Below are 22,779 nucleotides of genomic sequence, written 5' to 3'. Positions count from 1 at the left end.
ATGAAAAAACAAAAAAGATTTAGTCAACATAAGGTATTATCTGGTCTTTGATCGAAGGAATAAGCAAAAGTTCATTTTTAACAAAACGACGATTTATCAAAAAACAAAAACAAAAATCAGTTTTCAAAGTTTGAAAGTTTCAAAAGCACTTTCGAACGCTCCGGGGCGTCTTTGCGAATGTGCGCGTAACTTCGAGAATATTTGTTGGATCAACAAGAAATTTTCTGTGTATATACTTGAACATATATGTACACTGCGAAATTGAAATTTAAAAAAAATCGATTCTTAAAACATCCCGACCGGGTATAACCCCTTAGTTTCTTCTACCCTCTGGCTGTATTGTGAACGCTACAATAACCTTTTGCTTACGAAGATAACGAATTATCGGAATGAAAATTTTGAAACACACACACACACTTTAGGTAGGTTTATTAAAAATAAGACAAGCCAAGAAAGTCCGGCGGAATGCTGAATTGCTGAGAGCAGCTTTCGCGAAGAGACTGCCTTATAAATTGCGAGGAATTGTTTGCGCTTGAGCTCACCTCAAAGATCACCTTCTCATTCACTCGCAGCACTTTGAGGTAAGAGAAGGAAGCTGGAATAGCGCAAATGACGGCGAGTATCCAGATCATGATGGCTATCACAACGGTGAAGCGCGTCGCTCGGCGGCCGCCGCCTGCGGGGAAAAGACCTCGATAAGCTGTGGGTGACTTTGATTCATCCTTTCTCCTCTCCTCCGCAGCCTTTAACGTCGCCGTTTTATATCCCTCGCGTTATTACGAACAAAGATAAATAATTACCGAGACGGAAATTAAAAGAGAGGAACTTTGACTAGCCGAGAACTTACCAGTCGCGTGTAGCTTTCGCATCGGATCAACGATGGCGAAAAATCTGTCGGCCGAAAGCGCGGTCAGCGTGAAGACCGAGACTCCGATTGAAACGTCTTTCGCGTATTCTGAGATCTTGCACAAGGCGAGTCCGAATGGCCAGGATTCAACGATGTAGACGGTGAACGTGAATGGAACGCACGTTAGAATTACCTGTGGATGAGAAAAAGTTCAATTTAAAAGCAGTCTCGACGCTGCTGTCGCGGTGTTGGAAAATTTTATTCGCCTTTTCATGACTATTCACCTATTTTAGTATGCATTTACGTATTGCGCTATTTCTCATCTTTCGAATCGCATAAAATCTATTTTCCCGACGTAAATTTCCCGCCCTGCAGCGTTTGCAGATTTTTCTGAAATTACGGGACTTGCAGAACAGGAAGACTTCTCAAACCTCGGGACAAATATTGCAGACATTAAATTAATGACGCTGAAAGGTTTTTCCAGGTTGATAAAGCGAGTTCGAGTCACTACTGCGGGCAAAAAATATCTCCGTTAAGATGCTCGTGGGTTATAAAAAGATCCAGCGATTTGTTCGATTCAATCGTAAAGAGTGGAGGTAAACAGAAAAAATTGATTGAGACACGGTAGTAAATATGTACATCAAATCCCTTGATAATTCACATAAATAATGGAAAAATATGCCTGATAATTCATTCATGGGGAAAAAAAATATATTCTTAATTCAGGGACAGGGTATAAAATATTTCTTAGATGATTATTTCACCCCTTCTCCCTGCGGTCTGCGACAGGGATGATATTTTGTCTCCCGCAATATCTTTTATATTGAAATTTTAACCCTTACCCTTTTGCGTGGTAGTTTCCGAAAATAACATTTCGTATTCTTTTCGGTCCCACCGCGTTTTCGGAATGTCTCCATAAATCTTGATGCGTGGGTGTATGTGCGCGTCGTCAACGAAGATTGGACAAACTTTATGGGGGAGTCGATAACCGAGTGGACGAAATACAAGTTTCTAGATTTTCTCAACTTTGTTAGACCGAGACGTCAGTGTTTATAATGCTCGTACAATACGCGTTTGTTCAAATTCTTTATGGCGTTAACAAAAAACGAGGGAATTTGAATGCAGCTCCTTGCCCGAGGTTTCTACCAGAATTGACCAACCTCGAAGGGTTTCATGCGTTACGAATGGGTCGGCCCTACCTGTGCGATCTGTGGAAAGATTTTGTACTCCACTGACAAATTGAGGAGGGAGAATGCCGTAATTATGACTTATTAAAACAAACAGTTCAAAAGTTAATCATGATTGTGATTTTTATTCGATTTGAGAGTTGGAAATGCGTAATTAGGTATCACTCGTTGTAGCGTCAGCGTTGTATCGCAAGCTTCACTTCGGGTTGGGGATAACCGATATCATACGCTCCACTTTCTCTGCTAAAAACTTTCAATTTACATTCACACATGCAAGTACAAGTCTACATTGAAAAAATAATCCTTTTGCGAAGTTTCTTTATAAATTATTGTTATCGGTAAATGGATTTTCCCAAATTCTCGCAATTTCTGCTTTTTTCCAAGGGTTCAATGTATTTCTCCAAATATGGCGGTTACACTTGTTCCGTTAAAATGAGAATCCATTTTATTCACCGGAGTAATGATTGCAGGCTTTATGATTACGCATCAATTTCATTTCGTACTTAAGCGCGATGAAGTAAAAGTAAGGAATAGCAGGCCAAGCGCCAGTCGGATCTGAAATTGTTCTGGAAAGATGCCTTTTTATTACAGCTTTCCGATCGTCAAATTTAATATGACCAAATCAGTTTAACAATGAGGGATTTTTCTGAACAAAGAAAAATTGATCGAAATGTATGTTGAGGGATAAAATGGAGTGGGCGTAATGCCTACAGACGAGAGATGTTCACGCTGATTTCAAGGTGTCTGTTTGACGGAGAATAAAAAAATTACCGGGCAAATATCAAGCGCAGAGTTAATATCTGCGCGAGCGAATTCCAATCACACGAATGACTGCTCCAATTATACTGGTCTGCAAAGAAATTTTTTTTTCTTTCTCCTTCTTATTATTATGTGTAATTATAATAGATTTGATGCTGTTGAATCGAAATATAATAATAAGAATTATGTGCCACGTATACGTTTCATGTAATGTTTTTTTTTTTTGTTGACAAAACGGTATTTGTGCTTACAAATTATAATCGAACACTAATGATAGCGACGATAATTATTAAACAAAAAGTTATAAAGTCGAAAAGTTAAAACATTAAAATAGTCAGAAAATCTATCCACTAGTATAATTATAGTTAATTTGTCGCTTTCTTTTCGTACCGCGCGATATGAAGTCACAACGAGAACTGCGCAGGATCATGGATTGGTGTGAAAACAACGTTGAGCAGTATCTTTCTTTCTCCTTACATCAGTTCGAACTAGTTTTCTATGTACAGATATTATTTAAATAGATTAGTGAAAGAAGCGTAAATGCTAAAACAAAACACAGCAAATTTTGACTTTTGAACAATCAAACAAAAATAAAAAAAAAAAAATCATATCACGTAATGTATACGTGAGAGCAAAAAATTAAAAGCAGATATAGATTTGGCACATTGAAACCGTCACATCTATAATATCTTTTTTTTGGAAGAAGAAGAAGGATTTCGTTGCAGACTTGTATTTTATGTAATCAGCGTTTCCAACACGATGGCTACAAGGTCGCCAACATATCATTTTCCCCGACCGTCCATCCTTGCTTACAGAGGATACACATTCGACACTTCTATAAACTACGAAAACGTCACTTTTTCCAAACGCTATAACATCGTCAAGCCCATTTGTTCCTTGCTCTGTTCAACTTGTGGTAATCGTGGCGACTGACGGCTATCGGTACACCGGGTATATCGGGTACGGCAGTATCTAGAAATCGGCGAAAGATTGAAATCGTATTATTCCTCAATCAGGATCAGACTTACCAGCAAATCACCGAGCGCCAAGGACAGCACGTAGGTGTTCGGCACGTTGCGCATATTGGCGTGGCGAAGTAGAGTCAGGACCAGAGCACCGTTGCCGGCAACACCCACGACGAGGATCATGAGGAAGACAACGGGGACGATGTAGGTCTCGGGCCGAGAACTGTAGGGGATGTATTCCTCCTCCGCGCACTCGCTCCCATTGAAAGAGCAGTTTGAGGCTTGGGAGATTAATGGCAGCGTCGTGTTGTACGCCATGGCGAGGTGTGATTTAATTTCGTCCTAATGTGATAAAAGTTTGCCCACAAATCACTCGCGACCTTCGGTGCAGCGCGCTGAGCCTACCGAGTAAATAAACGTAGACTGCCAACACTTTTGGTCAATTTGTACACTTCGAGCATCCGGGCTTAATTCGCGTCGCTCGAGTAGCGGTTGGTTAATTACGGACTGTTTGTTGCGGACATCTTTGCGTGGGGTGAAGTAATTATTTCACGCATAAAATTACCCACCCGGCTCACGAATCTTTACGAGCCGAGGTATTATACGTCTTACCGCCTTGAGCACTGGCAGTCAAACAATAATCAAGATAAGCAAAAGAATCGAAATTTAAATTAAAACTGGGATTAATTTTTCTCCTCCTTTTACGGCTTCCTGATTAGACTTGTACGGAAATTCTTTAATCAAATGTTATTACTTCTTTTTTCTGCTGCTGCCGCGATATCGCCATTGTTATCATTTCACTTTTCATCTTCTGATTTATTCTTTCGTTACCTACTTTCGATTATTTCGCGGAAATTTTTCAGAGGATAAAAGTTAACCCCAACTTTGCGGAAACAGCTTGCGGAGACCTCGGCTGCTGGCTACCTCTCAAGTTCAAACTGCCTTTTCCAGCGAATTCTCTCAATTCCGTGCCCCCATTCAAATAACAGAAACACCGCTGCACGAACCTCGAACTGGCCCTTTTTACTTCGCTCACAAAGTCAACCTTGCACTACTTTTACCGCCAGGCTAGTTACATTGAACAGTTGAACCTCACGGTCCGGTTCTCAACAGTACTGTCGTTTTTGATTGTTTTTTATTTTCGTTTCTTCGAGTCAGTGATAGTTTAGGATCGAAATGCTGTTCCGCAACATTTACTCTTTTGTATACACGTAGGTGAACGCTGATATTGATTAATTATTTCAGCGTGCTCGAAAGCCTTCGACTATAAACATAAGGCGGGGCAAGTTAGGAGGGTAACAATTCCCCACTGTAGTATGACTGTAAGTAGGAAAGTAAATCTCTCCGACAATACGGCGTAATTGAATTCTTGTTCATCCGATACGCTGCTGAGCCCCGTTTATCAGGTGTCCTTATCTTCGTTGCGTTTACCTTTCACGGTGGAAACTTTATACAGATTCAACAGTCACAAACAGAAAATCCGTTAAGCTTAGCCAATTTTAATCTATTTATTTTCAACGCTTGCAGTTTTATCTTTGAAGTTGACCCGGATTTTCTTTCGACCCATTCATCTACCGTCTACTGACTATCCGAGTTCAACGTCGACTTTTCAAACTTTTCGATCCAATGAATCAGGCACCGTTCGTTTACCCGAGCTATGCGGCTCTTCCAAGTTATACCTCATCGTCATCTCTTGCGTTACTCGGACAGTTTCTTACCCTCTTCCCATTACCCATGAGTTTTGAAGAAGAACCTTTTCCTTCCACCTTGGAATGTCGTCGATTCAAGACATGCCTCCCGTCCCTATCTCAGACTGTTCTTGCTTCTTTACGTTTTCTGAATAACACGGGAAACTGGAACAAACAATGTGATTCGTCAGTCCTAATTAGTTTTCTTTAATTACGTATTCGTTTGTAAATTTTTTTTTCTTTTTTTTCTCTCCGTCAATACGGGGGAAAAAATTCATTCGGAGACCGCCCAGGCGTACTAATGCGACAAAATAAGCAGAACAGACGGCAAATTCTACTTTGGGATTCAAAGTAGGTACGGATCAGAAACGCGTAACTGACAGAACAAGAAGTGGAAACTAATTAGCGAATCATGAAAAATTTATCAACAAACACCCACACACAGACACACACTCACATACTGTGCGGCGAATTGGTTTGCCGTCCAAACGAGGGTTGAGGACGCTTTGGTTAGGATTATTTGAATCTTCGTTGAAGAGGGGGGCGAGGTGATCAAATTCAAAGCCCTCGCGGCCCTCGCCAAGTGGTACATGCTGGGAATTTGATAATCAAACACTTGATCCCACCATCGCCGGGGATGTCAAACACATTACGGATGCTCCGCGACTCTCTGATTGATAATTACATAGTATACACACAGGTTTTCCGTGCGTACAAAGAAGAAACCTGCGAACATGAATTCGTCTCTACCTTGTAATTATTTTCACTCATTGTCCATTGACGAAATTAACAATCATAGTTTTCCACTTGGGTAGATTTTATTCAGAACGTATATTGTTCGTTTGGCAAAGGGGCATAGAAAAAAATTAATTATAAGACGAGTCAAACTAGTTTGAAAATAATAAAAATAATGGTGGTAAAAATTCTAATTTCCAGGAAAATGAAATCGGTTCCTTGAGTAACGTGTTCCAAAGTAGATGGAAGTTCACTTAAATCCAATATGGTGGGAAACGGCTGAGAGGATTCCATTGGATTGATTGGTAAGTATATACGTATGTACTTATGCTATTGTTATTACATATGTACTTTGAAAAAATTTTAAAGATTTGAGCAGATAGTATTCTATTTTTTTAAACGTAACTCGACCGTTATTGTTCCATATTTTGGAGAAGGATCGTTTCGTTTTTTCTTATCTTTTCTGAATCGTAAAAATACGGATAAAAAGCAGGGAAAAAACCAGACGCTTGTATGAACCCGTCAAACAGCGTGCTCCTTATGCAAATTTTCTCTAATAAAGTGCGTCGACGTGGGAAAGCTATGAAACGAGAGCTTAATCTCCGATAAAAAGGGTTTCAACAATTTAGCATACCTACCCTTGGACTAAAACTCGCCGAGTAAGCTCTGCGATCGGTGATAAAAGCTAGACTTCTACAAATTAGAGGTACTTGCCGCCCGGGAGATTTGAATCAAGTCTAGGACTATTTCTGATTTATACTATCTCTACGGCGCGGTGTTTCGCATACGAGAGTTGAATGGAGCGGGCAAAAACAATGCTAACCGTAAAATAGGAGGAGGGAAATTAATTAAAATTACGGGACAGCAATCTCGTCCACGGATCAGCCGGCAAGAGCGTAATCGGTACGACGCACGAACATTTTTTGCAAAGTTTTTAACGAATACGCTTTTCGTTCTGCGTCTCCAACGCAGCGCTCGCGTCGGTTCAATTATTCAACGGCTGATCAAAGATTCGGACCGAATGTAGATTAACCGTTGAACTAGTAGAGTGGATGGACTCAAGGATGTGCAAAAACTTTACTCTTTAGTCTGAGTAAAGAAAAATTATACATTTTTTGATAGAGAGACAACACGATTTAGGCGCTATGCCAGCCCCGTTTAATATTAATTACAAAATTCAAAGACGGATCACCTCATCGGTGTTGAGAAGAGTTAATCACGTTACCGTGGACGGGTAATACGCTAGATTAGTTTAATATAACGAAGGCCTCGAATACCTGTCTTCAAAGTTTTCATAATTTCTTATAATTTGTCACGACTGGAATGTAGCCGCTGTTACTAACTTTAGCAAATTATTAATCTACGAAAAATGAATGTGATTACAGGTATGCGGATAATTCGTTGAAGGGTTAGTATTAATGCTTGAAATCGGCGTGACACTTTTACGATGTAAGTGAATAAAATGCAAAGTTGGAAGATAGTTTTGAAACGATTTGTCGAAAACTTTTGAGAGCCTTCTGTCGTTGACGGAAACCGCTGTAGATGCAGGTTTAATATAACAACAGAATTATACATATCGGAACGTATATGAAACGTGCAATTCTTCTTTCATGTAAAATTTTATTACCTTTTCCTCGGCGAAATTGAATCGTGCATTAGCTTTCATACAGCTACTCGCGTTTGAAATACGACTACGAAGTCACTGGAAAATGGTAATAATGACAATGTTAAACCGTGCTATTCCAATCGATCTAACATTATACAATTCACTTTGCAGTTTATCATTGAAAACGCGATCCGATATTCCGGTGCCATATCGTCAGTGATATATGCACTTAACTCTCGAACTCGGTACGTATGTAATATTCAATAATCTGGATCCTGTAACCGTAAGCCGAGTTTAGTTATCAATGTACATGCACCGTTTGATCGACCTTGGAGCACTAAATTATACATGTACCCATTCGGAACGATCTTATTAATTGATTTCCGACGCACCGTAGGTATCTTGAAAATAGTCCAGCACCGATCGAATTACCGAAAATTTTTGCAAATGTGGTAAAACATTACGAAAACAGCGATTTTTTGCAATTGGATGCGTGTGACAATAAGACTGGCGAGAATGCATAATTCGGACCAAGTAATTTGGCTCGTTCAAGCCTGACCGTCAACGGTCGAGTTTAAATGTGGGGTTGAATCGAGATCAATGGAGGGTAAAACTAGAACTAAATTAACCCCCTTGTCTCTCAAGTTAGAAATTCCCGTTAGATTCCCGTGTTTCCTGTCGCGATTCATTAGCAGAACTCCCCCGTTGAGAGTGCTTTCAATTAGCGAAAATCCTCACCGACGAATTTCAATGCCATGTGAGCAGTGCAGCAGTGCAGAAGCGCGAAATTTCAGGGAATTAGTTGAATCCACTGCAGTAAGTCTGGTCCTGTTTTTATTCTGACTGCATCGACGAGAATGAATTGGACGTTTTAGCCCGGCTCTGCCTTGACGCGAGAATCGCGGTGTCACTTGCTGAAAATAGCGTGAAAACAGGAGCTTTCACAAAAATTGGCTGATAATAAAGCTAACAGCTTTTACAGGCTACGCGCCTACGTCATATCTTCCCTCGTGCGAAACAGGTGGTCCTCGGATGCAAATTTTTTCGAGCTATTTAGATCGTTTTTTCACACGTCAACATATACGAACACACGTCTTCTTCCACTGGAGGGTATTGGTGGTCCTCTTGCGCATCGGGGGAGAAAAGTAGAAGGAATAAAGCACCTAAGGGGAGACTAGTTCGGAAAGTGCCTGCGAAGTTTGAACTCCCTTCTTCTCAATCCCCAAATATACACACCGTGAGTTCTACGTGCTGATCAAGAGATTAGGGTACAATTCCAAGCTAATCCGACGCGGACGTCGGCGTCATAGCCGGCAGGTACAGACTGTGTACACATACATAGGTTTACTGGGGATAAAGTTTATGCGCTTGAATTTTCCGAAAGTAAATATTGTTCTTTCATAAACGAGCAGCTCTCACTTACACCGTACGGTAGGGAAAGTCTGCGATGTTTCAGCGGCGAATAGTAGGTAGAAAATCCAGCCGACATCGATGTTCCAAAAACTGGTCAAGCAAGAGCGAAAAATGTCTAACCGCAATCAGCAGGGTAAACGGTCAAGTGCACTCGTCAAAATTGAAAATATCGACAACTCCGATCTGCATGACATTGCTAACAAATATGGTTCCCTGATTCGTGGCGGGGCTTTGGTGAAAATGTTTTACCACCTTTTACAGGGATATTTGAAATACGAGGGTTGGAAAATAATCAGCGTGCTCGAGTCACTGAGTTCCTTGAGTAACCGGGAAGGTTTGTTTTATCTGAAAATAATTCTTTGTTTTTTGGAGAAGTGCAGTTTTCTGGAAATATCGATTTACGTTACAGAGGTATGGATATATGGGTAATGTGGAGGCAATCGAGATTTGCGATGCCTAGATGCAGCCGATCGTAATGTTACTTGCCCCTTGAGGCCCAGAGGGAAATGCTGCAGAATCTTATCGCGAGATTGCGGTACATTGCAGACGTCAACTTACTATTAGATAGTCTTTGGATGGTTGAGAGGCCGTAATCCGCTCGGTGAAGCGTGATGAGAACTTGGGATTTGGTTTACGATCAATAACTCAGTTTCTTTCTCATTCCGTTTTTCTCTTTATATTTTCGCGCACTCGGGGGGATGCGTATTATGTACAAGTCGTGACGTCAGCAGCGGATATTTCATATAAGGGGAAGAGAAGCTGGTCTGGTAACGATGCGGATTTTCACATCGCGAGCCGATCTATCTTACACTTAATTACCTTTAGCGGGGTAGAAAAGTAAGCGATATACGGGATAAAAAATTTATCTTGTAACAGCAACGCGGCGAAGGAAGTGCGAAGGGTAAAAGTCCCTGCAACAGGATCCTGTCGGAGTTATAAGAGTCATTTCCTTCTGCGGCCAACGTGTCGATAACGACGGTGAACGTGCTCCATATATTATATGCGTAGCAGATAAATAACAACGTTTCTTACGGCTTTTATACGAACACGCTCTGATGGCGGAAAAATATGGTTCGCCGGTTGATATTCCGCGACCTCCTGTTCGCTATTAAATCGTATTATCGTCGTTGTTTTCCGATTACCGCAATCTAGTGTCAATATAAGGATGATTTCGTTATACGGCGTTTCGAAACAAGTCGGACAAATCAAATGACGCCGATATTACATTTAGCCGGAAGTTAGGTCGGCGATGGAGGCGGTGCAGTAAGATTTGGCAGGAATCGGGCAATTTATGTTGCTCGCGGTTGGCAATCGTGCCAGCATCACACCCTATTTCGTAAAAATAAATGACCTCCTATCGTTTTGTAAATATACTTACAGCTTAGCCGTTAATGGCAACCACAGTACGGCTTTCGTTCCTATCGAGCACTGCGTACCTGAATACGGTTCCCCCCCTCCTGCTCACCGCAGGAACGACGAACATCCATCACACAGAGTGAAATATCGTTTAAACTGCTCCGATAACGCTGTGTACGTCCCACGTGGTATCAATCCGTCACTGAATTATTATCGTCTGTTAAAAAACGACTCTTTCGACGTCTCCAGAAGTTCGAGGATCTGGTGTCGAATCCAAACTGTATTAATTCCCTTCTCATTTGCTACCAGTCATATCGATTTCCTCGATCTATAAGCTCTGTAATGTAGAGACGCGAGATCTCTGGATCGTGATCGCATTCATCTGGATCATCGTAATCGGCGAACTTGGACGAGCCGGGATGTAGATCCGTCCTGTTCTTCGACTGCCCTCCAATATCGAGGCGAGATAATTGTCCCGAAGTTATACAAACCCTCCCAACATCAATTCCACCCCGGTATCACAGTTATCGCAATGCGACGCTCGAGTGAAAATCCTTGCTACGATCACCACCGTCACTCGAAGGGATATCTTGGAAGGGACAGGGTTCGCCGTCTTATCTGGCACGTGGACCAGTCAACGCCCGGATGTCCTCGGCCACCTCTGCGGAGAGCGTCAACACTTCACGGACGACTTCACACGGGTCTTTAGGAGGACTCGAGACTCCGGCCGTAAACCGACCCGAACATTTGGGGACAAGGCTGACCTCGGTTTTTGATTGATGGCGCGTGGAGACCGCTTGCTACGTGTTACCGTATAATTGGTTAAACTACGTTATCCCGCCTCACGCGACGACGTGAGAATCGATACATGCTGACTTGTGAGTTGTGACAGTCCTGCAATAAATCTGTTTGCCTGCTTTCGCCAATTTTTTTAACGTGCCTCCGTCGAAGGGAATCTGGACCGCGATTTCGGCATTCAGGGATTTGGACGTATCCTTTTGCGATGAAAGGAGGAAGGACTTGATCGAAACTGAGGATTAGAGATATACGAGTGAAAGGTTTTCACGTTGAGTACTGGGTAAATAAAGATTGCGAAGTGTTACCATTATAGCTTATCGAAACCTTTTACTCGATCGACAGAAGCATTAAACAAATATTTCATTCGTGACTCACGTTTGCACGTTAATTTGTTATAAGCATCGGTATGTTTTCACTTCACTCGCCATTTCTAGATCATCAAAGTTGATCGGATTTTTCGGATACGAAGGCGATCAGCACTTGGAGTAATCCAGGTTCCGAAACGTAGCGGAGATTTTATACCAAGGAGATGACAGGTTCGTGGTTATCCTTAAAAGCTTGTCAAAGTTGTCGTGCGCGCGGAAAAGGCCATCGGAATGGACGATGGGGGGTGGAGAAAGCGCAAAATCCGAGGGTGCCACAGAAAGTGAGTGCGACAGAGAGAAGCAAAAAAGTACTTGTGGAAAGTAGCGTGGCAGCAGCTTCCTAACGATCCTCTTACCGTACGGAAGGAAGAACTGACTGGGTAAAAGTGTTTCCCCTTAAAAATGGTAAATTTACGACGCACGCTAATGACATAAGCATGCCGACTCAAATCGCATAAATTATCGCAAGACTTTTTTGAAGGACCCGAAATTTATACGTTTCTTGAAAAATTTACATAAAACAACCAATATCGCGTTTGCTAATATGCGATTGTAATATTTTATCGAATCATACGGCCGGCAAACAACTCGAAAATTTATTTCATGGACGGTGGATCGAATCCCATCACACACCCACGGTAAGCGGGTATCAAAGTGTCACCTTGGATGTCTGAAAAAGCTGATCCGATGCTCGATCAGAATTGTGTGAATCGCAAGGATCAGGTAAAGAGCACGACAAAAGTGGCGATCGAAGCATGGGCAAAATAGTCCGCCGAAGGTGCAGGGGCGAACTATTCGATGTACATATCAGAAATGACGAAGGAGAAAATTCCCAGAATTCTCGCATGACCGGAATCCGTATATAAGCGAGGTAATTAGCCAGGCGGCATGCACGTGGTGATGAGAAGCAACGATTAATCATGTGAATCCCGATAGCTGGTAGCCTTAATCACGGGTAATCGAGAAGAAAAAAGATACCTCGAACACGAGATGTAACCTTCGGCTGATTCCGGGTGAAACCGAGGTAACTTACGACTGGTGAAAAAAAGTTTTGGCAAGTGATTTGCAATAAAAAAAAAATAAAAAAAAAAAAAACTAAATAAATAAAAAAGTCGAATACGTGGATGTTCCGAGTTTCTGATCCAAACTCCGTAATTCCGTTTCGACTCGGGGTTATAAATAATGCTCAGAATCCCTCCGAGAATTTGAATTTCAGATATTCAACCCCCGCAATAACGGTCCGACAGTTTTCTGGACACGTTTTCCATAACGGTGTTGCAGTGACTTCGCCTGATTACTGATCACAATATTTTATAATGGAAAACCGTGTTTAACAACGTGTCGGAAACGGCGGCAGGGGAGAGAAATCTTTTGATTACAACGGTGCGGATTTAACCGCGTCTTTGGTACTGTTGGGAATTTTTATTCCCACTATCAAAAATGCACCCTTCCCCTTTTCCCCCCAGGCTCGTCAACGATCAAGTCCATACATCATGGACTCGGCGTACCGAGCTTAACAAGGGGGCGAATTCTAGGCCGAGACGCGGTTTTTTGGCGAGTCTAAAAAGGCGAATATTCGATGCGGCAAATGAACCGCGGCTAACAGGTCTCGATGGTGCTCGGGCGAATTTACATGGAGAAAGACGCCGGCGTCTATCCGACGCAACGCTGTCAACTTGGACGTCAGCCAGACGGGTAGTTAAGCTCTCCCTGTGTCTCTATTCTACTCGGCGATGAGTTAATTTTCCGACTATCTGCTCTGCTGTCTGACAATTAGGTACATTTCTCGGCTTTGCGCGAAGCTCCGCAATCTGCTTGCGAAGCCGCGCCGGGTGCTTGAAATCGGTGAAAAGGACCGGCGCCAGCTCCTTTATCGCGATGGTCTTTTCCCTGAACGCCGTCCTCTTATCGGGCTCATTGACGCTGGCTTATTTGTTCCATTACTTTCGCCAAGTGGCGAAAGCGCTTATTTATTACGCCGCTATTTTATCTCACGAATTCGTGCGTCGATTACTAGAATTGTTTGAATAACTACTCTAAGCCTGGCGAAATCCATCCATTGATTTCTACTTTCAGTTTCAGCCTTGCAACCTACTCCAGAATGTGAATTCATTTTCCGGTGTAACCTAGATTCACTCGCGATTGTCTCCATTGTGACATTGGATTATTCCCGAAGAACGTGACGCACTTTCTGCAAGCTCGCACTTTTTTTCTCTCCAGTCCTGGTCTTGGATCGTTACGGTAGAAAGCTTGTGAGGTAAATGTCCCAGTTATCGACCCTATTTCAATTATCGACATTGTTTGGTTGTATCTGTTCGATCGTTAGTACTAAAATGTCTAAAAAATAAATTTGTAGTGTTTAACCCTCTAGCGATTGATTTCAGGCATCGAAAAATTCACAATTCGTGTCGTCAATTTATAATTTTGAAAAATCGTAGGGTCAATAATTGGGTCTAGACGCGTTAATAATCGGTTCACTTGCCCTAGAAAATTCTTCAAAAGCCAAACTCCACAGACCAATTCCAATATATTATTTCGTAATAATGACAGTTCGAGTATCCGTTTCGAAGAGGTAAATTGTGTAGGCGTCTTACAGGCGCATTTATCCCTTGACTGCAGGGGTTGCGACCCTCGAGTGCTTTGCGATTGGTCTGATTTAGATAGCGCGTGGGTGCAGGCAGGTTGCTCGTTTTTCGGCGGTCTCCGTAGGTTCTTGGTGGAAAGTTGACACGCACTTCTGCGAAAAGGCGCTAATAATAAGCGGGGGTGGTTTACGGCGTAAAGTATGAAGAAAGAGGCCACGTTGGTTGAATTAATTTTTTCCAGTCGTACAACTCAGGCCTCGCGTGCTGGCTGCGACAGCAATTTTTTGCCGATTAAATCTACGCGACGAGCCGTCTGCGTAGCTTTGGTTTAATCCGATTTTAACACTGGCCCGATTTATTGTCCGCACGTTGCGAGATCGTTCACTGCATTGGGGATTTTTTTGACCGCTGGATGAAACCGTCGGCTGTATGTCAGCATAGATATTTTCAACTTTGGAGATATTTTAAAGCTACACACTTGACGGCGCGTAAAAAAACCCGACACATCTTCTCCCAAAGCTGATCCCTTTTGCTGCGGATCATGTACGGACGATATGTTGAAGTATTCAGCGACTTCTTTGTATAGCGTCGGGAGAAGTCAGATCCTCCGTTGCGATCAACAGACCGTATCGCATTTTTCACCGTAAATATTTTTACATACACCGCCATGAACCAACCAGCTTACTTTATACTCAGCGCGTTTCGGCACGGTTAAAAAATACGCTTAGAACTTTCACGACGAGGAAATTGAATATGGCCATTTTCGCTTTGATGTGTGTTCAAGTTTCCACCGTTATAACCGCACCAACATAAGCCTATTATGCATTCGAACATGCCCGGATTCTCGCGGTTGAGAAATCCCGCCACAACATCTTTCGCGACGATTATTTCGACCGTTTGTAAGAGTCACTCGGTGAAATGAAATTGCCAGTTTTAAGCTTTCAGAAATTCGCCTGCTCTTTGCGGAACGAGGGCGCAGCTTTTTGTTTCGTCGGATTTTTCTCGATCCGTTTCTCGGTGAGCGTAGTCAAGTTTTACGATTGAAAAATTCTGAAGAACGCTTTGTTTGACCTCAGATATTTCCGCAACATTTCATTTTCTCTTTATTCTTGACTGATCACTCAGTCATTTGTTCTTCAAAGAATCTGAGGTTTAGATCGTAAACGCCCGTGTGTCGATCGAAATGATCGGCCAATTATTACTCCGGATATAGATTCGGTTGCATTCGTTGGGCTTGCAAATTCGTATATCATTCAGTTTTGGCACGAGCCGCCTCTGCAGTGCCGAATACGGTACATTCTGGTAAAATAACGAACAGTCGGATCGGCGAGGCATTTTCAAACAACGTTTCAAATTTATTGTCCCATCTGTTCGTTTGAGGTTTTAATTGGAACGAGCGTCGCGGCTCCTGCGAGGGTGAGTGACGTTTAAAAATGTGTATGCGTGCTTGACTGAAAATTCTGTCACGTCAAGCAGCAGCAGCAGCAGCCCCGTTATTATAATATATCGCTGTCAAATTGTCATGCACCAGCCGTGATTTTCCTTGGAAATGAATATCAAAATTCAGGTTATAGTATTTCGTTCGTCCTTTGTACTCCGAATTGTTATTTACCCTCCTCCAGCGCGTCGAGGATCGGGCAAATTTCACACACCCCCCGGTATTCGTTGTAATAATTCAATCAGGACTGCAAGATGCCTGAAGCTCGGCTCTTGCGGCCGGAGGAGGATCTTCGACCTCTGCGGATGCAACGGAAGCTCGAACTCCCGCACTGGTAATTAGAGTAACAGCCTGATGTCATTTTACAACAACTGCGTCACTGCTACGAGGCGACGACTCGTATTGTATCGCGTCTCGCTGTCTGGCAAAACGCGTCCAGAACATCCCGCGTTATTCTTTTCATCCCTGCAACGACCTGGATATACTTATTAGGGTGGTTCCTATTTTGTTCGTGTCAAAGTGAAAAAATAGAAACAGTTCTTCGCTAGATTTACGAAAATTTTACCAGAGGCATTTCTTGTAGAGCATTAAATTCCCCAGAAAATAGCCAGAGGAATTTTTTTGTGATATACGGTTTTAAATTAATAAACCGTTTTCTTAAAACAAATTCAAATGCAGGCATTTTTCTATGTATAAAAATTCGACTGCTTGACGGGACGTGTTGGAATTATCGGAAAAATTCGGGGATTTGGCCAGATTTTTCTTCTATACACGAGTATGTCGATTACTTTGGGGGTTGAGCGCGAACAAATTCCGACATGGCTAAAATAAGAACCACCCTAATACTCACTACTCACCGCAATGAAAGTGGATGAAAAATTAAGAGGAGGAGAACGGGAGGACTTTTTTCAGACGCGGAAGTGTTCAAGGGGGTGAAATTCGGTACCAGTGAAACGGCCCTGCGGACGGACTTGGCTCGGGAAATTCGCTCAAATTGTGCATGGCGCAGGGATTCGGGCTGGGACTCTTCCTCCATGTGCAGGATCGTCTGTTTCAACTACAACTCATTTCAGCCTCGTTAGCAAAATTCGTTAATGCGGCCTTTGTAACCTCAGCATCGACTTTGAAGACGAGCTTGCAAGTTCTTCTCATTAGTTAGGCAAATCCGCAAGCCGTATATCCGTTACAAACATGGAAACTACACAATTATTCGTTTTCCACTAAAGGAAAGGGGCCGGTTTCGACGGTGACAATAATTTTATTAACAACAGAAGCTCAGATATGTTAATTCCGGAAGTCTGTAATTATTGCGGTCATCGCGAGAGGAGTTCTTGAACAGGCCCTTGCTTTGTTCGTCGTTAAAATGATCTTGTTGAAATTTCGTTCGGCGTGTCGGGTTTCCGGGCAGCTGCTCGATCATGTTGCCGCGGAAAGTGAAGTCGGAGCATCTCGTACGGGGTTGAGTTGTAATTTTCCGGGTGATATAGGTACCCCCGAGACGAAGGTGGCTCTGACACTCACCGACAACTTGATACCGTTGTTCTTCAGGACACGTTAGCGATACGACAGAGATGAATCTGAGGAGCCTACGGCTTCCGGTTCGGTGAACAATGTGCTTCGCAGTTCGGAATGACTTGCCGATTGTACGGAGAGACGATACCGATACCGCATCGATCCGCCTCTCGGGGAATTACGCGAGTTGAAAACTTACTACGAGATAAGGTTGCACACTTGAAAATTTTCCCAATTAAATTCTCACCGTCTCTCCTTCTCTCCCTCGAGGGTGAATCGAGGAAGAACAATAGCAGCTGCGAAGTGAATGTGTTTGAATTTCTAATCAGATTCTCCGATGGGACTTTTCACAGATAATAACGATTTCCCCGCTTCTTGGTTCAAAGCTTTCGCAGCTCTGAGTTTTAATATTCCCGAGTCGATATTTCAGTATCAGATATTATCCAACGTCTGGAATACCTCGGAAATATTCGAAGATATTCTCAGAAATTCCGGGGATGATTATTCGAGGGGTTGGCGCAGCTTTCTCAAAGCTGTTTACCGGGTCTGCGACGGTAAAATTTCGTGTAAATATGACGGCGTGTAGGGTGTCTGCGGTGGAAGAAAAAAAAAAACATCCGGTGACCCACCGTGGTAAACAAAAAGTCGTGTCATGCTGGGAAATGAGCCAATAAATATTTAAAGCCACTCATGTAAGGCAGAGGCGTAAAATTACGTTGGAACTTCGTCCAAATACTTCCGTAGCCTCTGATTCATTTTCAGTGGTTCCTTCGTCTATCCACCTTTCCTCGCCTTTCTCCGCCTCTCTCCGCTACCCTCTGTCTTCTTCCACATGCATAATTTACCATTTTATATATTTCACTTTATTATTCTATATTTTTTCCCCCCCTTGACGCATCACGTGACAGGGTCGCTAAAGGTCCTTATCAGCCTCGTGTGGGAACCGTGGCGCCCCACAGCTATTAATCAAGCGACGAGCGAGTGGAAATGAGCAAGGACAAGAGATAGGTGTAATGCACATGCTGTAAATTCCCGCGATACATACTTGCCGGAGTTTTCTCCTGGCGCAGATTCGAAGCGCAATTTTTTATGTCTTTGAGCTAAAAGGCAGACGACGCCGAACTCCCGCGATGTATAATGGCTGTACGGGCTGGTAGGATGTAATTGATTTTTGCAGCAAGGAACCAGAGGGAAAAGTAGAAAAGGGAATAAAAAATACCGCCACGTTATAAACTGAAAATTTGCTACGCCGCCGAAGCTTTCAGGGCGCTCTATTATACTTAAAAAGGTCATTTTAAACGCACTGGGTAGTGGTGCCTGCAGAAACCGTGCTTCGGACGAGAGACGCTGCACTGTATACATTTGTTTTTTTTTTTTTTTTCAAAATAATGTCAAAGCATATTGTACAAAGCTTTTTTCGCTTGACGCACAATACGAGGAAAGAGCTAAAATTGGTTAGATTTATCTTTTTAGCTTGAGTCATTTGCAAATATCGCCGTTTATCTTGCAGCTGTTTGTTAGAACGATCGGCGTAAGAAGTTTAGGTTTTCAAAATCTAACGTGAACCTGCACTCCTCTGCTGGAATATGATTAATGTAAGGGGAAAATCGCGGGGTGATAACCGGGACGGAAAAACCCGCTAATTGAAAATCTTGAGAAGAGAATATTAAGCTGAAAAGTTTTTGCACATCTAGTTTCACGGTTAGGTGACAAAGAACTCTGCACTATACTTCTTGCAAAAAGTGAAATTTTACGATCACTCTTCACAGTTTACATCGCCACCCACCCACTTTGCACAGCTATGAGGCACGTCGTTGGGATCATGACAAAAAGTTTGGCGAAATTCTCTGCGTAGGTCGGATTAGGTGTCAAATAGTCTAAGTTCAGCTCTACCCAATTAGGTTTGCCCGGTCCCACCTTCTATAATTAACAAGTTTATTTCGCCGCATGTTTGCTGCACTCGGTGCAAAAAACAAGCTTTGATGTTGAAGTATCATAAATTTTTTGTCACATGTTCAAACTGACTCAATCCACTCGCTAAAAACTTTCGCCCACTTTCATGTCTGTACACTAAATTTGGATCCATCGCAGAAAGAGAGCCACGTTATTCGATAATGGAAAGCCCGTCGTAGCTTTCAAAAAGTTCAAGGCCGTCAGGATCGTTCCGAATTTCAAATTCCGTGTGAGATTTTTAGCTGATATACATACTCATGTAGGCGATGACTTGGGCACCGTATAAAATTTGTGTTATATCGGTCCGACGGAGTTTTCGTTTTCAGGTTATTGCCAACGGCATGAAACATTAACCCATGAGACTGCAGAGGAGGGTACGAATTATTTGGAAAAAAGATAAAGAAGCGAGAATTTCAGGGAGATTGGAAGGGAAGAGAAACATACATTGTTTCCAGTTCTGTTCCCGAAAAGTCTTTCCAACCTAGTGGGAATGAAACATTTCAATTACCAGAAAGAAGATCAACCCGAATCAGACAGACGTACTTTCATATCTCCAATGCATCAAAGCCAAATGCGGGCTCGGAATTTGCGCACCCTGCTTCTCTCAGTGTAGAGCGATTAATTTCCACTCCATACATCGCCCGAGCCTATACGAGTAAGTAACCCGGGAGCTTTCGCTTTCGCGAGCTTTTTTTCCCTCTCCCGTGGTTAGGTAAAACTCCATGGTTTGATAGCCTGCAGTCGTATTTTTGACATAAATAAATGCCTATCCGACGTAGACGGAAAACTTGAAGAAAAAGACGAAAATAATTCCGTAGGGCGTAAAAAATGTCTTGGTGAGTAATCTGTAAGAACTCCGGTATCTCGTTGCTGCACCGTTGCCGTTGTTGCCGTTTCACGTATCTGAAGTTACTAACGTTGAAACAAAAATTACTATTTTGCACCATTAGAATAACTCGAGAAGTTGACTTTAACAAAATCTGAGATTGGTAACGGTTTCTTGAATTTCAGGCAATTCTCTAAATTTGCAAATTAACGATTTTTTTTAAAGTTGCATCGGTACAATAACGTTACAAACTTCAGCCTGATGCCGTCTTACAAGAATCCTTCTGCTTTTTTCACGCGGGTTTGTGAAACTGATCGTTAACTATACACTCGTTGAGTCACAAAGTTCACTTGGCTGTTTTTTCATCATCGCGTAATTCCCGTCAATATTTTCGACGATGCTGAGACTCCACGGATAAGGGAACCGTATAATACTCTACCTTCAAATTGCGTGGAAAATGTCATGTGAACAGAGCGGGTTTTTCCGTTTGGAGGGTTTGACTCGCAGCCCATTTCCTTAAAGAAAAACCCGCGAGAACCAAACTTGTGTGAGAAGACACGGTGGGTTAAAATTTGCTTCTTGGCACAAGGCCGAATGCATACGGCGTTGCATTTTGCATCCATTTACCGGAAAGAATTTTCCTCAAAGCTACTTGCTGTTGCGAGTCTAGAAGGATGAGGCTGAAAATTGTTTTGCAATTTTATTCGCAATTTATTTACAAAAAGCGTCCCTTTGATTCTATTTTCTTTTGCCTCGCTGTCGTTCCCGGCTTGATAAATCGACGCGAAGTTTTCAGCGTGTTTTTTGTGCGAAGTTGACGATTGTTTGACACGATTTAACTTCCCGATTTCACTCAACTCGATCAGTTCTTAAAGAGTTCTTTTTAGATCACGCGAGATAGAACGCAGAAATACATTTTGAATATTGCAGAGTATTGCCGTGAACTGATTTCGCCTTGCCAACGAGAACTTATCACACATTGGATAAGCGAATTTATACCCACACCATAATCCAATCGCGGGATGAAAATCGAGCATTAAATTTTGGTTCAGATACGACAGCAGCGGAAACTTATCACTCGGCAATTAAATACCTCGTGGTTGAAACGTGTGTTTGCAGCACGTGTTTTACAAGCCGATCGATGAAGCTTTATTTTTAGACGATCTTTGAAAATGGCGCAGCTAGCCGAAATAACCAACAATCACTGAACTGAAAGCTTTAGCCGAATACTTCGGTAACGTGGTGAAAAAAAATTGATCGTGCCGTGACTGCGGCTTTAAGCTTGTAGAAAATTGAGTTTCGATAGCGTGGCGTAATAGCTGCTGTTGGCGGTACCGGAATAGAACGACGGTTACGGTTACGGCGTGAAAGCTCAACTCGAACTTCGTCAGTCAGCCGGGAATTATTACACGAGTTATGATACCCGGGGCAAGTTTAAATTGAGCTTTGGCAGTTGCGTTCGCAATTCTGGAAGGGAGGATACGACGATGCGAATTTGTTTGCGTGCAAAATCGTTGTGTACAATTTGCTAGCACGGTATTAATTAATTTAGCACACGTTTTCCCCTCACCGTACAAGGGTCGAAATGAATTTCATTGAGGGACAATGCGCACGGTATTCGAAAAACTGTAAAATCTCAACGTGTAGCATAAAACAGCGTGGTTTAGGATACGATTCGTTTGAATTAATTGCGTGGGTGTTTGCTGTTAAAAAGAACCGCGGTTTAATCGCTGCTGAAATGAAAAAATTATAACAGGGAAAAGCAAAATTACAAACATGATAAAGTATAAAGTCATGGACGAACTTTGGATAAAATCCCGAACACGTGAAATGGAAAATACTTGATGGAGATTTGATCGTTTTATCATCACACGAATTTCATTTATATCGGCATGCATGTTGTACAACGTTTGTGTAAAAACGCGAACGCGCGGCAATGACCGATTAATTAGGCTGACTGTGCAACTATTTAATATTCATTAACGGAGTGTAAACGCCAAAACAACTCGTAATATGCATTATTATACACACTGGCGTAATTAAGATAAGTGGCGATAAAAATTATCACCTTGATCACACATGCATGCACGGGGTTTGTGAATATAATTTGCGATCAAATATGCATATCGGTTGTTAAAACAGTGACGGATGCACGCGTCTTGCAGCAAGACAATTATAACCTCTTTCATCGATCTCTCCATCTTTCAATTCTCATCTCGACAGGATTCAGCGACTTTAAAAATAAACAGGCTGAAAATTGTTCACCCGTTTTCTCCGCAGAGTAATAAAAAGCACGATAAAAATAGCACCGCCAAAGCTATTCGCCAGTGATACTCTTACGGTACGTATACATCATTTTTTAATACCGCGGGCTGGATGATTTATTGGACTCCTCTGATGATCGTCGGACAATGATAACAAGCGTAACGATAATACGTGACAAGCTTCGACGCGCTCCTCGATTCTTCGAGCTTGCAGCCGACTATAAAGCTCGCAAACTCACCAAACGGTTCGAGGAACGTGCTTCGGTAAGAGACGGCTGACTTTCCGCTTCCGGAAAGGCGGAAGTTTGACGGTGTTCTCGGAGTCCTGCCACAGACGCGAACATCGGCGATATCCTGCGTTGGTAAAACTGCGGCAGGACGTATAAAACGTGCAGGAGAAATTGGAATTGAAATTGAAATAAGGAAATCCCTTGGATATACTCGCGTGCAGACTACAGTACGTAATTTTTCCCTTCTCAATT

At 42.4% G+C, this 22,779-nt stretch overlaps 2 protein-coding genes across 6 annotated transcripts in view; one reads left to right on the top strand and one right to left on the bottom strand.

Annotated features, from left to right (window-relative positions):
* Positions 1-22,779, top strand: part of LOC124212992 (neuropeptide CCHamide-2 receptor) — a 175,902-nt gene that overhangs the window by 46,582 nt on the left and 106,541 nt on the right. Inside the window, exon 3 of one of the 2 annotated variants that reach the window (XM_069133482.1) lies at positions 6,383-6,486. The gene's annotated coding sequence lies outside the window, so the exon portion shown is untranslated. Of the gene's footprint in view, positions 1-6,382; positions 6,487-22,287; positions 22,375-22,779 lie in introns of those variants that run through there. The other variant, XM_046614225.2, reaches the window with a different exon arrangement.
* Positions 1-22,779, bottom strand: part of LOC124212831 (neuropeptide CCHamide-1 receptor-like) — a 70,031-nt gene that overhangs the window by 8,864 nt on the left and 38,388 nt on the right. For 2 of the 4 annotated variants that reach the window (XM_046613381.1, XM_046613469.1), the window contains 4 exons: positions 5,477-5,611; positions 3,822-4,100; positions 848-1,040; positions 543-676 (listed from right to left, as the gene is read on the bottom strand). In XM_046613381.1, the coding sequence (XP_046469337.1) occupies positions 543-676; positions 848-1,040; positions 3,822-4,100; positions 5,477-5,494 (624 nt within the window). In that variant the 5' untranslated portion in view covers positions 5,495-5,611. Of the gene's footprint in view, positions 1-542; positions 677-847; positions 1,041-3,821; positions 4,382-5,476; positions 5,612-22,779 lie in introns of all 4 variants that reach the window. The other 2 variants (XM_069133474.1, XM_069133476.1) reach the window with 2 other exon arrangements.

Source organism: Neodiprion pinetum, chromosome 1 (genome assembly GCF_021155775.2).
Source record: "Neodiprion pinetum isolate iyNeoPine1 chromosome 1, iyNeoPine1.2, whole genome shotgun sequence".
NCBI classification, from domain to species: domain Eukaryota; kingdom Metazoa; phylum Arthropoda; class Insecta; order Hymenoptera; family Diprionidae; genus Neodiprion; species Neodiprion pinetum.
The sequence above is the reverse complement of the archived record's forward strand: the minus strand, read 5'-3'. Positions and strand labels throughout refer to the sequence as shown.